This window comes from Pelmatolapia mariae, linkage group LG3_W (assembly GCF_036321145.2).
Source record: "Pelmatolapia mariae isolate MD_Pm_ZW linkage group LG3_W, Pm_UMD_F_2, whole genome shotgun sequence".
Classification (NCBI taxonomy): Eukaryota; Metazoa; Chordata; class Actinopteri; order Cichliformes; family Cichlidae; genus Pelmatolapia; species Pelmatolapia mariae.
The window spans coordinates 26,533,066-26,549,143 of record NC_086229.1 but is presented as its reverse complement, the minus strand read 5'-3'; the positions used below and the strand labels follow the sequence as shown (position 1 = coordinate 26,549,143).

The 16,078-nt window shown below is 40.5% G+C and overlaps 2 protein-coding genes across 4 annotated transcripts in view; one reads left to right on the top strand and one right to left on the bottom strand.

Annotated features, from left to right (window-relative positions):
* Positions 1 to 1,540, bottom strand: part of LOC134624307 (uncharacterized) — a 31,235-nt gene extending 29,695 nt beyond the window's left edge. For both annotated transcript variants that reach the window (XM_063469272.2, XM_063469273.1), the window contains exon 1: positions 1,430 to 1,540. The gene's annotated coding sequence lies outside the window, so the exon portion shown is untranslated. The remainder of the gene's footprint in view (positions 1 to 1,429) is intronic.
* A 2,871-nt stretch (positions 1,541 to 4,411) lies between these two features.
* On the top strand, positions 4,412 to 15,918 carry LOC134624312 (NACHT, LRR and PYD domains-containing protein 12-like). Of its 2 annotated transcripts, none has more exons than XR_010093508.1 (13): positions 4,412 to 4,571; positions 5,245 to 5,371; positions 6,165 to 6,278; positions 6,865 to 6,969; positions 7,261 to 7,386; positions 7,828 to 7,950; positions 9,343 to 9,421; positions 9,584 to 9,803; positions 9,969 to 11,766; positions 11,869 to 12,042; positions 12,264 to 12,387; positions 13,298 to 13,344; positions 13,520 to 13,581. XR_010093508.1 is itself a non-coding variant. In XM_063469287.1 (13 exons), exons 2-13 carry the CDS (start codon positions 5,283 to 5,285, stop codon positions 14,056 to 14,058), a joined length of 3,588 nt encoding a protein of 1,195 aa, XP_063325357.1. In that variant the 5' UTR covers positions 4,420 to 4,571; positions 5,245 to 5,282; the 3' UTR covers positions 14,059 to 15,918. The 2 variants fall into 2 exon arrangements, 1 of the variants encoding a protein (XP_063325357.1); XM_063469287.1 differs by having other exon boundaries at positions 4,420 to 4,571; positions 12,214 to 12,387; positions 13,520 to 15,918.
* Positions 15,919 to 16,078: the final 160 nt, after the last annotated feature.

The window sequence follows — 16,078 nt, the reverse complement described above, 5'->3', positions numbered from 1 at the left end:
TTGTTTTACGTTATTGTATTTTTGCACAACTCTGTTGCTTGTGAAGCTTGCACACAAGAATTTCACTCGCATGTACTGTACCAGTGTACCTGCACATGTGACGTGACAATAAAAGTGATTTGATTTGAAGAGTAAAAGTTCAGACTATTGGAAAAAATTTAAGATGGTCATACGAAATACTGACGTTCTTTATAAAGTCATTATTTAGACTATTCTGCACATTTCAATGAACCACTGTACCCGTTTTCCATTTACCAAGAACATTTTAAAGAAACGAGGGTTGGCTCAAGACTTTTGACAAGTACTGTAATATTTCAAAGTATCAATTTGTTGAACCGATGTTATATAAAGTTTTTTCCCCCTTTTCTTTTTAAATAGGTCTACTTTTTTTCTAGAAAATGTCAGTTTCATTTATGTGTATAAACGTATAGAGCCATGTTCTTGCTACAGAACTGCTACAAAAAACAGCAATGCAGTATTTAGCATGGAAATAATTTTATACAGTGAAATAAGTAGCAAAGTACTTATGCCCTACATTTGCAATGTGTCTAAAAAGTATGAAGTTAAACTGCACCACTGATGTTTTTGCCATCTATAAACCTGTAAATATTCCTGCACCTTAACATTAGTAAAGCGAAAGTGAAGGTGGTTCCAGGATTCTTTGTTTCAGATCAACACGGATCACTTTTTTGCCTCAGTTTAAACAAAGTTAACAAAGCAAGTCATTACTTTTTTTAAAAAGAGCCCAAAAATATAAAGAGGAGGAAAAACAAACCTTGTAGATCTTCTCAGTTTTACTCAGAATGTGCACCTGCGCTGATAACCACGTGGCCGCTGTTTTAAGGCACAATCTGCAGTTTCTGAGTGTGGAAAATAATCCGGTCTAAATGTATTACGATAGTCTACAGACCACAGAGTGTATTAAACCCTGTTTATTATTGCTGCTGTTACTTTGACATTTATCTTTGTGTTAAGTAGAAATCTTCCTGGACTCACGTGTAAGAATGAGAACAGTTTTATTGATCACAGGGGGAACTTTATATACATGAACATGTGCTGTATGCTTTCACTTAAAATTTGTAATCACATTAATCGTGATGACGGCATTAACGTTGACAGCCCTACAGCAAACGCACAAAAATGATGATACAGACTTATAATTTGCACCGATGTTTTTTCTAAATTCGCAGCACTTGTTGACAGACATGTGACGTTCACACAGCAACATTTTAGTCTAAAAACATCCTAAAAATGGATTCTCATATTCACGAGTCACCATCCCCGGCGTCCTTGAATACATCGAGCGTTTTTTTAAACCGCACTTGAAACTTTAAAACGTAAATTAAAACCAACGAAAAATGAAAAGAAGACACCGCCATGAGCTTATACTGAGGTAAACAGGGCAGTGTCAGGAAGACACACAACTGACCTGAACACTCAACATCCCGTGAATGTGACAAAGTTTCAGCCCATTGAGAAGCAGGAACAAAGGAGACTGAAGATAATCCGGGTTTGAACAGAATCACGTCCCACAATAAACAAACACATTTCCTCCAACGTTTTCCTTCTTCTTCTTCTTCCTCTTCTTCTAAATTTTATTGGCGGTTGGCAAACAACAGAATGGTGCAATACCGCCACCAACTGGTATGGAGCAGAACGTCACTTCAGGATTAGATCCTATCATATAAATGTGTTTGTCTAAGAAATCTAAATATTACCTGACAATTTTTACTTCGGGAATCATTTAACTCTAGTTTCACTTTAATTGAGGTTTTGAATCAGTCTTCTTTCTTCCATATAGTCTTGACACTGTAACACAACATGAATGTTACAGTGTTTCCCCTAAAATGAAGTGTGCTGTGTATCCCGGTGATCAAATCTGACATGTGAAATGTTTGATTCTTCTCTCCTCCTCCTGTCTCCTTCTCATTTCTCCAGTTTTCCTTTGGATTAAAACAAACACTGTCATTTCCTTTCTTTCTCATGAATTAGACATTTATGGCACACAATTTGCTGCAAACTGCATTAAATCCATGCCCGTTGAGGCTTTGTTATAGCTATATAAGTGGGATTTGTTATTCGAATGAGTGTTAATGGGCTACAAGCTGTGAGCGCAGTGCAGTGTAAAACTCTTCCCTCAGTCCTCACGCTGAGTGTTTAGAGGCAAGTCACTCTCGCTGCTGCATCTACAACAAATAAAAGTGAAATATCTGTGAAAATGCAACTTTTAATGAAACTGTGTTAGATGAATGCCTGGATGTTACATTGTGGTATTATCTGATATTATGATCTGACAGTAAATAATATGTTGTGTTTATTGCGCATTGCACAGGCCAGCTGTTACACACAAATTTCAGGGTGGTGTGGTTTTACTGATGCACCGCTCCTCCGGATCAATCTGAGTCCTAATCTTCAGAAGCCTTTAACCTCACCTATGCTGTTAATAACGAGCCTGAGGGCTTTGGTAGCTAGTATAACATCCACATTGGCTTTAGAAATCTTTCCCGGGGTAACTCCCTCCCCAGGTGGCGTTGTCAGCATTCCTTTACTGGTTATTCCTCCTTCGCCACAATGAGATGAATTTCTACAATGGCACATAGACAGAATCCTGTTGCTGCTAATGTTACGTATGCTGTATGCAGTGGCGGTCCTAGCCTATTTGGCGCCCTGGGCGAACACTCCCTCTGGCGCCCCCCCCCCCCCCCCCACACACACACACACACACTCACATATGAAGAGAGTGAGAGTATGCATAGTATGCAAACGGCTACTAAACAGACATCATAATTCGTCATACAATAAGAACAGGACAAATCAACAATTGACACTGACTAATTAATATTATATTATTGTATATATTGTTTGGAGTTTAGTCTGTTACTGTTACTATTTTTACCATTTCTTCTTGGAGCAACTGTAACCCACATAATTTCCTTAGGGATTAATAAAGTATTCTGATTCTTAATGTTTTAGGATACATGACCTGCCATTATCCAATGACACATCTGCTTACCTGTATCTTTTGCTCTTTTTCTCCTTGTAGGAGCCGTAATTAAATGTATTGAATTTTAATTATCACTGGGTTTTTCATTTGTTTGGTTGCTATGGTGATGTGTAACGGGAGTCACGTGGGTGCTAGCGGTGACATTAAGAGGGCGTTGTCAGTCTGTCTTTCACTGGTTTGATTTTGACAGAGAGCAGGGCTGGGTAGCCGTAGTTTCTGTTGACCAGAGCACAACGAGTTTCCCCATGTTGCATTACAGTCTGTGATGTTTTAAGAGTTTGAATCGCGAGCCGATCACATTGCTCTGTAAACTTTTCAAGCACTTTAATAAACAAGCAAGCAATTCCACCTCTCGCATTATTGCGTAAAGTTGACAGCGCGTCAGGCAAATAGGCAGGCTCAATCCCCGGCCTCTAGTGACTGTGGAAGTCGCTACACTCCTCTTCTTCTTTTCTCTTTTTTTAAACTTTAAAAACGGGTTGTGTGTGAGACTTTAAATCAACAAAATATAAAATATACATTTTAAATTGTTATTGATCCCTTTACCCCGAGTCCTAAAGTGTATATTTATTTTCTTACTCTTCTTATATTTATTGTTCGTTTACTTGCACTGCTGTAACTGGAGCCTCGTCGTCTCGTCTCTATATACTGGACTGTATGTAGCGGAGATGACAATAAAGTTTACTTTGACTTCAGCAGCGCGCAGGCGCACCGAGGGCTCACTTTTCGCGTATAGAATTTTGAAAAAAAACATCGGTGCAAATTATAAGTCTGTATCATGATGTCTGGTGTTTTCCTGTTGTTGGTTTGTTTTTATTTTGTTTTATTTTGCGAGTTGGTTATTAGATGCTGCTCCAGCTCCAGAGAATCCCCCGCCGCCCCGCCCTCTCCTCCCTGTGCCGCAAGCAGCAGACGCACCTCGCAAACGGAGGGCGCCCTTACTCCCAGCAAATGGGCGATAGAAAACCAATCGGTGCCTATGCCATTCCCAGTATGCGCTGGCTGATGTCGGGGCAGCATGAGTACGAGAATTTTTTTTTTTTTTGCCGATGCCCGTGATGCCGCCCCGGGCAACCGCCCGTGTCGCCCGTATCTAAAACCGCTACTGGCTATATGCATTTTGTTCATTCCTAAGTTGTGAGTCTACAACAGCCATAATACTGTCTTTAGTTATTAACATTTGAAAGATTGAAGGCAGTTGAAAAATAAAAAATTAGCTTCCTTTCGAGAAAAACACAAACTTCAGAAGTACAAAACCCTGTGCCCCCCCCGTCCCTGCCCTCCAAGCTCCTGATAAACCAACATTACTCCTCGGTTAGGATTTGGCACGTTCTTGCCAGCGTTTGACTTTGTTTTTGGCGTTTACATGTGGGCGGAGAGATTTTAATAACGGAAAGTCCCCGTTTTCATAAACACCCGTGTGCGTGTGGACGTAGAGGTGCGGCTCTCTCTTGTAATATGAGACAGTCTCGGTGAACAGCAGCTGCTCGGGTGTTTCCGTGTTCATTACTTTTTTCCCCTGAACTTTGTGTCAGTGGACCGTCTCCGTGTGAAGCTACATGTTAAGGTAATGCAAGGAGTCAGTAATGTTTGTAATGTTTCCCTGTGTGCAGATTAGTTCACGGTAACGGACTCGAAGCTCAGACTGTGAATACGGCACCACAACGAGGCCGTGTTCGCCATATTGTGTTAGTTTGTGCGATCGCGTTTGGCACAAGACCAGAATGTAGAGACTCTGAGCTCCGGACGGGAACTTTATCTTCACAGTGCTGCCAGCGGGAAAGACGGACTCAATTATTACTTGTTATAAATAGGACTTATGTGGATTACACATAATGACCTGCGATTAAAAATACTGCGTCACACTGGCTGTTCTCCTGTAACAGGAAGTCATCTTGACTGTAAGGACGGTTGTTACGACACTTGTAACGTTTGTAACTCGGACAGACCTGAGACTGATAAATATAATATAAAGTGTAATAGTCATATAAAACTGGGAATATAATTTTTCAAGAGTCAGATCAATAAACAAATATGATAATGGCACAGATATCAGTAAAATCTTTAAATAGAAGTAGAGCAGCTGATGGCAGCTTCCTCTGCCTCACACTGCTGTCTGACTGCATTCAGCTGACACTGAGATGAAGCAGGAAAGAAGCAGCTGATATTTGGACAGCACACATGATGGAAAGGAGGATTTCAGTTGATGTGCACATGAATGATTTGTGTTTCCTCTGCAGGTGAAGGTAGAAAGTGTGTGTGAGCTGATGTGAGCAGCATGGATCAGTGTGAGGACAGAGAGGAGGGAGTCCCTCCCTCTAAAAGCACTCTGTGTGGGGAACATGAGAGCCAGACCAAAGCTCAGAGGTGAGATGACCATCTCTAACTGTCCATGACTCTTCTCCATGTCACAGCTCAGCACATGGTCACACTCAAAGCTCCAATAAACACATGCTGGATCCATCTTGTAGTGTGTGGGAACATATAACCAGGTTCTCATAACGCAGTGAAACATGCAGGGTGTGATAAACACAGCCAGGCTCCACAAGAACATGAGAGGATAGTTTAGAGGTTTGATCTGGTTGTGAAATAAATCATTCAACCACAAATCAAAGCTGTAAATAATGAATCCCTTATTCTTCTTATTCTTATTGTATCCTGGTTATTTTTCTAGCATCAAACATCAACAAATACATTACAAGTCGACCAAACAAGTGGCTCAAAGAGCAAATTTTAAAAAAATAAAGATAATTCTTAAATATTTAGGCCAATTTCTTAATATAACTTTTTTCTGAGTAATACGAGCTGGAGGCTGGAGAGGCCTGCAGGTGAAGGAAAAAGGGTAAAGTATATAAATACTCATTATTTCTAACATTTAGGAGCAATTTTACATGAATCATAACACAAATGAGTTTTAGAATGAAAGAAATGTATATTTACTAATGTAACACCAGTTATCATAGTTATCTCACTCATAAGGTAAAGATGTTCAATATTAGAGAGAAGTGCCAATGATAATCATCTGTGAGCAGCTCTTGGTGAAAGTGGGGAGGAAGAACTCCCTTCTAACATGAAGAGACCTCCTACAGGTCAGATGTCTGTGGAGAGAGAATCTTCTGTGAACAATGATTTAACATGATTTTCTCTCCATGTCTGTCAGAGTCAGTGGGAGAACCTGTTGGCCTCATGTCCTCCAGAGGTTTTCTGAATCCAGCTGTGTGTCTCTGAGGAGTAATCAGTCCAGAGAGCCTCCACTGTTCTTTGCTCCAGACATGTAAGCTGGAACTGAGTCCTTAATGCCACATTCGTGTGTTCAGTGTTACTTTTCACTAGGTTTGTGTATCTACAGCATGTCAGCTTTATGTGTTCTTACATAGATATAAAGCTGTGCATCAGAATCAGTCAGCAGCTTCAGCCTGCAGATAAATGTGTGAACAAAATAAGAAATCTAATCACGACAGTTTATCAACTCCGTGATCAACTTTAGTCTGACTGACAGCAAAGAGTTAGAGGATGAAGGGTTTAAATGAGGCTGCAGAAGAAAATAACTGTTTGTATTTATGTGAGATGATTTGAGGAGATCATTATATTTCCTATGACTTTGGAGAGAACAGTGAAAACAGTGTGTGGGTCCATCTGTAGGGCAGCGTCATGGTTCACAGTTCAGAAAGCAGAAGGATTAATAACAGAGTAATGAGGAGAAATGACTCAAATATTTTTTGTAAATCATTCAGAATTGTTGTTGTTTATAATGTGGTTGCATGTTTTTCTGCATTTTCTGAACACAAAAATATGTTTTAATTAAAATCTTAATCTTGATCCTGGGACTTAATCTTTCTGTCTGCTGCGATCCGCCTCAGACCATCAGACTATCCTGAACCTGATCCCAGCTGTGTGTCCTTAAAGAGTAATCAGTCCATGGAGCCTCCACTGTTCTTCAAAAAGCAGATTATTTCAGAGACAGTGTAAGTAAACATCAGGTCATCTTCTTCCTCATGTGTCCTCATCTTCAGAATCATCCAAGACGTCATGTGGCATTTTAGTTCAGTCCAGCAGAAACAGCAGAGGACATTTTTATGTATGATGAACATTTATGTTATTATGTGTCTTCTGAGTGAGTTAGTAAACTCTCTGTATGTATTATTGTTGGGTCTACCTTACAACATAAAGCACCTTGAGGCGACTGATTTGGCGCTATGTCAACAAAACTGAATTGAATAAACTTGTTCTTGGTGGTCTACTTCTTTATCTGGCAGACATGACAGACCAGGCTGCTGTGAACCTGATCACAGCTGTGTGTCTATGAAGAGTGACGCCTCCATGGAGCCACCGCTATTCTTCAAGAAACCAGCATCAACCTTTAGATCAGGAAAACCAAAGAGGTGAGCTCTCCCAGACCGTCCATTGTCGCTATAATTACCTGGTTCCCTGTACTCGGGTTTAAGCTGATATTTAGACCTAAAATGGTTGTAAAGATTAATGTGAGTGTTAGTGGGACGTGCAACTTCACGTAGCAGTGACACCTGAAATCAGATTTTGGAAGTCCGGTTTAAGTAACCGACTCATAAGTAACAGACACCAAAACACTGCTCAGAGGTGGTTAAAGCTCTGAGGCAGAACTCTTAATAATAATGGCAGCAGATGAGTTCATCTAGTAGATCTAGAAGAAATATTTTGGAGCAAAACTACAAAAAGGCCTTTTATGCATCTCGGTCTACTCTCAGGATTCTGGATTGTTTTTAACATTTAATGGTTATTAATTTTTAAACTGTGTACATTTATGATCTAATTTCCTCTGGGATGGCTCATTTTTTGCTTACCAGGATCTGTCAAAGAACTGTCTCCAAACAGACACGTAGCTGTGAGTCTGTGAAGAGTGATGCATCCATGGAGCCACCACTATTTTTCAAAAACGTTATACACTTAAGACCAGGGAAACGAAGGAGGTACGTTTTCCATCAGTACCGTCTCATTAAGTGGCTGTTTGCTCTGTACTGAGGTGTAAGTAGGTATTTATGGTATACTAAAAACAGCTCAGGGTAAAGAATAATCTGAAGAGCAGTGTTAGTGTAGTGTGTGTGAATATGTGTGTGAATGGGTGGATGACTGAACGTGTAAAGCACTTTGGGGTCCTTAGGGACTAGTAAGGTGCTATACAAATACAGGCCATTTTTACAGGCCATAGTGTATGTGTTATTTCACATAACAGCGAGACATGAAATCAAGTAGAGGAACTACAGTTTGAGCAACACAGTCACAAGTTTGTTCTTCAGATACCAAACATTACACAAAGGTTCATAAAACTCAGATATAACATATGAAAAGTAGTCATGACAGCCTTTGTATGATCTTCTGGCAGAACTTCTCTAAAGTATGAACATATCAGTGCAGACGGAGCATTTACAACCATTAAACATAAAGTGGCAATTAGTTGAGTAAAATTTATTATGCAAAGAACGAGATCTCTAAAACTCCAGATAAGCTTCTCAGTTTGAAACGAAACCCTTAGAGATGCCTTTAACACCAGTTTTAGTAACATACGCTGGGCTGCATACTTTTAAAAACTACTGAAATCTTAAAAAACTTTTGTGATTAATTTTATTAAAGGAAGAAACATATCATTGGCATTTATTCAGGAAGTTTCACAGAAGTTTCAAAACTGGTTTCAAGCAGGAAGCATGTGAGACTCAAACGGTACAACCGGACAAGGAAATGAGAAAAATGAGGATTTAGATACACATGAGATAATTAGAGAAAGAGACAGCTGGCAAACAAGGTGCAGGTGAATGGAATCAACTAACGAGCAGGGGGTGGAGAAAACTGAACATAATGCACCAGAGACTATGAAAATAACACACTGCAGTTTCATATAAACATGTTGTGGTTTTCCCTACATTCAGGTTGAGAGTGTTATAATATGATGGTGTTGCTTTGACTGCACAAAACGATATAGAAAATATGTAAAATATATCAGCTGTGAATAACCTTCTAATTGCATTGTTTTAAAAAGAATGATTGTCTGTAGGTGCAGGGAGCGCTGTTTGCATAGTCGCTCATTAAGACGAGGTTAATTCTGTCCATTTGCAATTACAATTGCTTAACTAACTAAATAGATTCTGCACATGAGACAAGTGGACAGTCCCTTTCACACTACAAATTTTTAAATTTAAACAAATCACAAAAGTGTTAAACTGAGATTAGCCACAACTTGAGTAAGCAGGCATGACTAACTTATTTGAAAGCGTAAATGGCACATTAATAACCAGGTGACCATTTTACGTGGCTGGATGTGTATGTGGAAAGATAGTGTAATATAATTGTTCATGATTCCTCCACAGAGTGGACCAGCAGAGCTCAGAGGTTCCCAGTGGTCAGTCTGCCCAGCAGCATCAAACACAGCTGGACTCCATATTTATGGTCTGTACATGTACAACAACTACTTTTACATCTATTCTGTTCACAATCATCTCCATGCTGCTCTTTGTAGACCAGTGGATTGTCAGTGTGTCTAACATGGATCTGATGTTTGGCTCCATGATTTCAGTCTGATTGGCTCATTCATAAAATATTCTGTTTCAGCTGCTGGAGGACAACATCATCACTTTTGTGAAGAACGAGCTGAAGAAGATCCAGAAGGTTCTGACTACAGATTATGAAGGCAGTGAGATGGAGGATGAAGCAGTATTGCATTGTGAAGACGAAGAGCAATGGAGGAGCAACAGAGAGGCAGTTCTGAAAATCACAGTAAACTTCCTAAGAAGAATGAAGCAGGAGGATCTGGTCGACCGTCTGAAGAACAGTGAGGATTTCTCTAAAGATTTTCTTTTGCTGAGTAACTGGAACATTTACTAATGTATCAAAAGAGGGACCCACATGTGTTGAAATGCTAATGATTTAGGGCATGAAATTGTTGCCTGAACCTTCTAAATATTTAGTTGGTATTCTTGGTCTGCTGTTCTTTTAGGAACTCCCAGCAGAGTTTGCCAGCAAAACCTTAAATCTGCACTGAAGAAGAAGTTCCAGTGTGTGTTTGAGGGAATCGCTAAAGCAGGAAGCCCAACCCTTCTGAATCAGATCTACACAGAGCTCTACATCACAGAGGGAGGGACTGCAGAGGTCAATGATGAACATGAGGTCAGACAGATTGAAACAGCATCCAGGAAAACAGACAGACCAGAAACAACAATCAGACAAGAAGACATCTTTAAAGCCTCACCTGGAAGAGATGAACCAATCAGAACAGTGCTGACAAAGGGAGTGGCTGGCATTGGGAAAACAGTCTTAACACAGAAATACACCCTGGACTGGGCTGAAGACAAAGCCAACCAGGACATCCAGTTCATATTTCCATTCACTTTCAGAGAGCTGAATGTGCTGAAAGAGGAAAAGTTCAGCTTGGTGGAACTTGTTCATCACTTCTTTACTGAAACCAAAGAAGCAGGAATCTGCAGCTTTGAAGACTTCCAGGTTGTGTTCATCTTTGATGGTCTGGATGAGTGTCGACTTCCTCTGGACTTCCACAAAACTACAATCCTAACTGACCCTAGAAAGTCCACCTCAGTGGATGTGCTGCTGATAAACCTCATCAGGGGGAAACTGCTTCCCTCTGCTCGCCTCTGGATAACCACACGACCTGCAGCAGCCAATCAGATCCCTGCTGACTGTGTTGGCCTGGTGACAGAGGTCAGAGGGTTCACTGACCCACAGAAGGAGGAGTACTTCAGGAAGAGATTCAGAGATAAGGAGCAGGCCAGCAGGATCATCTCCCATATCAAGACATCACGAAGCCTCCACATCATGTGCCACATCCCAGTCTTCTGCTGGATCACTGCTACAGTTCTGGAGGATGTGCTGAAAACCAGAGAGGGAAGACAGCTGCCCAAGACCCTGACTGAGATGTACATCCACTTCCTGGTGGTTCAGGCCAAAGTGAAGAAGGTCAAGTATGATGGAGGAGCTGAGACAGATCCACACTGGAGTCCAGAGAGCAGGAAGATGATTGAGTCTTTGGGAAAACTGGCTTTTGATCAGCTGCAGAAAGGAAACCTGATCTTCTATGAATCAGACCTGACAGAGTGTGGCATCGATATCAGAGCAGCCTCAGTGTACTCAGGAGTGTTCACACAGATCTTTAAAGAGGAGAGAGGACTGTACCAGGACAAGGTGTTCTGCTTCATCCATCTGAGTGTTCAGGAGTTTCTGGCTGCTCTTCATGTCCATCTGACCTTCATCCACTCTGGACTCAATCTGCTGGAAGGACAACAACCAACCTCCAAGAGGTCAAAACCAAGATACTTTACAGAGACACATTTCTATCAAAGTGCTGTGAATAAGGCGTTACAGAGTCCAAATGGACACCTGGACTTGTTCCTCCGCTTCCTCCTGGGTCTTTCACTGCACACCAGTCAGTCTCTCCTTCAAGGTCTGCTGATACAGACAGGAAGTAGCTCACAGACCAATCAGGAAACAGTTCAGTACATCAAGGAGAAACTCAGTGAAAATCTGTCTGCAGAGAAAAGTATCAATCTTTTCCACTGTTTGAATGAACTGAATGATCGTTCTCTAATGAAAGAGATCCAACAGTCTCTGAGATCAGGAAGTCTCTCCACAGATAAACTGTCTCCTGCTCAGTGGTCAGCTCTGGTCTTCATCTTACTGTCATCAGAAGAAGATCTGGATGTATTTGACTTGAGAAAATACTCTGCTTCAGAGGAGGCTCTTCTGAATCTGTTGCCAGTTGTGAAAGCCTCTAAAAAAGCTCTGTAAGTACATAGATAGCATTTATTTATGAATAAAAATGATACAAAGTAGCTTATAACTAAAGAAAAAGTAAAACACCTTTTGTATGTTGTTTGTCTCTTTAGGCTAAGTTGCTGCAACCTTTCAGAAAGAACATGTGAAGCTCTTTCCACAGTCCTCTGTTCCCAGTCTTGCAGTCTAAAAGAGCTGGACCTGAGTAACAACAATCTGCAGGATTCAGGCGTGAAGTTTCTCTCAGTGGGGCTTGAAAGTCCTCAGTGTACACTGGAAACTCTCAGGTCAGATCAAGAGCTTTTTAAATTTACATTTAGATAGGAAAGACATGGTTATAGCTTACTCTCTTTCTCAGTTATTATAAGTATAGTATAATTATTTTTTCAAAAAAACGTTAAAAACATTTTACCATATTTGACAGTTCTGAAAATCTGTTAAATTTGTTGGGACTCTAGTTTGTCAGGCTGTCTGATCACAGAAGAAGGCTGCACTTCTCTTGCATCAGCTATCAGCTCCAACCCCTCCCATCTGAAAGAGCTGGATCTGAGTTACAATCACTCAAGAGGCTTCGGGATGCAACGGCTTTTAGCTGGAATGAGTGATCCAAGCTGGAGACTGGAAACTCTGAGGTATGGAGAGTCTTGTGACAGCCACACATGAATAGATAGAGAACACACATTAAGAGGATCAATTTTACTAAATAGTTTTGAAAAATTATTATTTTCATGAATACTTGGGCAAAGAAATAAAGAAGTCTGGTGCATGGGAAGTGACAGTGCAGCCTTCCTGAAGCATTACGCAGAAGTGTTTGGCCCACACGTACCCCAGTCTGGGTTATCTTTGGAAAGTTTAACTACAGTGAAGTGGATAAGAGTTTTTTGTCATAATCTTGGCACACTCACTTTGCTGGTGGGATTGTAGCATGACACAGGTTATTTTAACGTGTTTCAGGTGAGAGCAGTACACAAACCCTATAGACATTTTGATAATTACAGGTTAATTTAAGCTGCGTCTTTGAGTTCATTAGTATAAGATGAAATAAGTAAGCTAACTGAAGCTAGCTGCTTTAAGTAAATTGGAATTGTTAACATGTTTTTGTGTTCTTCCTGTCAGCTATCATGTCTGAAGGCAAATAGAAACATTTGGAGTGTAACAAGCTATAAAACTAATGTTAGTCCAACCCTTTTAAATGTTAGGTTTTCTGGAGTGCACAAATTTGAATACAGAAGACAGACAAGGTACAGAAATAGCTGCAGAAATGCATCACCTACAGCATGTTCCAGATGGTGACCGCTGTAAAGAATGCTGAAAACTTTCTGACAACCAAAGAAATGTGGATTGTAAGAGTCGGAGTCCTATTTGTAAGATGTGTGGTAGCAGGACCTTTCTATTCCCATTTTGTTAGCAAAGTCAGTAAAGACAATAATTACAAATGTGTGATTGTTCCTTTAACAGTGTCTAACAGTGTGTGAATGACAGCCATGTAATGTCCATGTGTGCATGCTGACTGTGCTGGTCTGACCCCTCTCCTCCTTTCAGGGTGGAGCCTGCTGCAGTCCGATGGTTGAGACCAGGTCTGAGGAAGTGTAAGTGTGTTTTTAATGTGATTCATGAAAACAAAGCAGCACACATTCAACCATCTTCAAACTGTCACATCACTCATTCATATCTCTGATGTCAGGAGTCATCATCAAAGTGTCAATCAATGAACAGATGATGGATCAATAACTCCAGCTGGATTGTGTTTGTTCTCTCCATCAGATTCCTGTCAGCTCACAATCGACACAAACACAGTTCACACAAACCTCCAACTGTCTGAGAACAACAGGAAGGTGACACATGTGGAGGAGGTTCTGTCATATCCTTATCATCCAGACAGATTTGATCAGTATCCTCAGCTCCTGTGCAGAGATGGTCTGACTGGTCGCTGTTACTGGGAGGTCGAGTGGAGAGGAATGGTTGATATATCAGTGAGTTACAGAAGAATCAGAAGGAAGGGAGACAGATATGACTGTGAACTTGGATTTAACGAACATTCATGGAGTCTGAGCTGCTTTGATCATGGTCCTCATGCTGTGTGGCACAATAAGACAAGAACAACAATCTCCTCCTCCTCCTCCTCCTCTGTCTCTAACAGAGTAGCAGTGTATGTGGACTGTCCTGCTGGCACTCTGTCCTTCTACAGAGTCTCCTCTGACACTCTGATCCACCTCCACACCTTCAACACCACATTCACTGAACCTCTTTATCCTGGATTTGTTTTTGGGTCAAATTCTTCAGTCTTTCTGTGTGCAGTCTAAAGGCTGTCCTCCTTTTACAGAAACACTTCAGAAGTCACGTTTTCAGTATTTTTAAACAGGCTGTTTGTTATTAAAGGTTTATTTTATTGTTCAAGTGTGATGTAAGTATACAGTATAGTGTGAATATAGAACTCGTGTTCCTTCTAATTAGTTTTGTTGCTCATATTTTTTGTTGTGTATTCTCTCCTGTTCCCTTCAGGCACTACAATATCATAGATCAAACGGTACACAATTTTTAAATTCAATTCAGAATGTCTGTATGGCCTGAACCTTCCTTCCTCCAGTATTGATTATATATTATTTAATCAGTAAGCATTCTTTCCACAATGATTCATAGATGTTCTCACTATCAAAATACTCTATAGATATGTTTTATCGGTCTGGTTGCTAACTTTCGCTTAAGCTGACACTGCAGACATCTACTGGATCCACTCTGACGTATGTAATCCTCTAACTTTAAAATAATTGCACAATATACCAACAGTTACATTGTTAGGGCCCTGAGCTAAAAACATAGCACTTTAACATCAGTGAGAGGGTGGTTGAGAAACCAAAATCAAAGTTTTTTTAAATTATTTTACAATCTGAAAGTTAATTTAATATTTAATCATTTAATTTTAAATGCCGGGACACCGTCTATTATTTTAATTTGGTTCAGAATTGTATAAAATCTCTTTTTATGGTTTCAATTGTTAGGTTCAGTTACTTGATTTTGTGCTGAGAAAACTGTGTATACAATGTAAAATAGAAGCTATTTCACCTTACAGACAACTTTGGTACCTGTCAGAAAGCCCACTCTGTCCCTGCTAACAACATTACTTGGATTACTTTTTGAAATGAAAGTAACTCTAATTAAATTTATTGACATGGTTCTAATCAATGTTCCCTCTAAGCTGCGCGTGTGCGCTATTGCGCACTGCTGGCATGGTCTCTGCGCACAGAAAATCTGCGTTGCGCACAAAAATAAAATCTAACCTGAATTGAAATTGAAATTAAAACTTTAACACTGCAATACAGAATTGTTAGTCAGTAAGTGACTGGCTGCTCCCGTATGGGATTAGAACGATGCCACCTTATCCCATAGTCCAGCCAATAATGCGATTCACATTCGTATATACGCAGCTAAGCGTTGACAGGCTATGACAGCGTCCTTATGTACCGACACCGGTGTTTTAGCTAGCAAAGCGGCGTGGCTGTTGTGGAGTGAAGCCACGTTAATGACAACGTGGACAACAGTTATTGTAAACGTTGTCATTAATACAGAGAGTTACAGGACTCTCTCCCAGACCACAGACTCATACTCCTCGGTCTTTCATTGCAGAGCAGTCAGACTCTCCTTCGAGGCCTGCTGACACAGACAGGAAGTAGCACACAGACCAATAAGGAAACAGTCCAGTAAATCAAGGAGAAACTCAGTGAAAATCTGTCTGCAGAGAAAAGCATCAATCTGTTCCACTGTCTGAATGAACTGAATGATCGTTCTCTAGTGGAGGAGATCCAACAGTCCCTGAGATCAGGAAGTCTCTCCACAGATAAACTGTCTCCTGTTTAGTGGTCAGCTCTGGTCTTCATCTTAATGTCATCAGAAGAAGATCTGGATGTTGTATGGAATATCGTGACCTATGAACTTCTATCCCCTGAGATTCAATTGTACAGTTTGAGCAGTAGCTGAATAACGCAAAAAAAATCGCACAGTGTATGCCCAGTTTAACCAGGTCAGACCTTTTAATTCCTGCAGTCATGGTAAAAGCCATGTTTCAGAAAACATCTGGAACTGTCTCCACAGTGACAGGTGCTACTACACTCGATGATCTGTGATGATAAACCTGCAAAGCTTTTAATAAACGTCCTTATTATAAACCTGCTGTCTGTGAGTAACTGTGATGAACACATGGCCAGATCTCATTTTGAACATGTTGAGACTGTAAAGATTCTGTGCCTCTAACACGGTTTCTGCCTCTGTGAACAAGTGAGAGTGTTCAATAATAACTCAGTGCAAAGCACAACAAACCGAGTCATT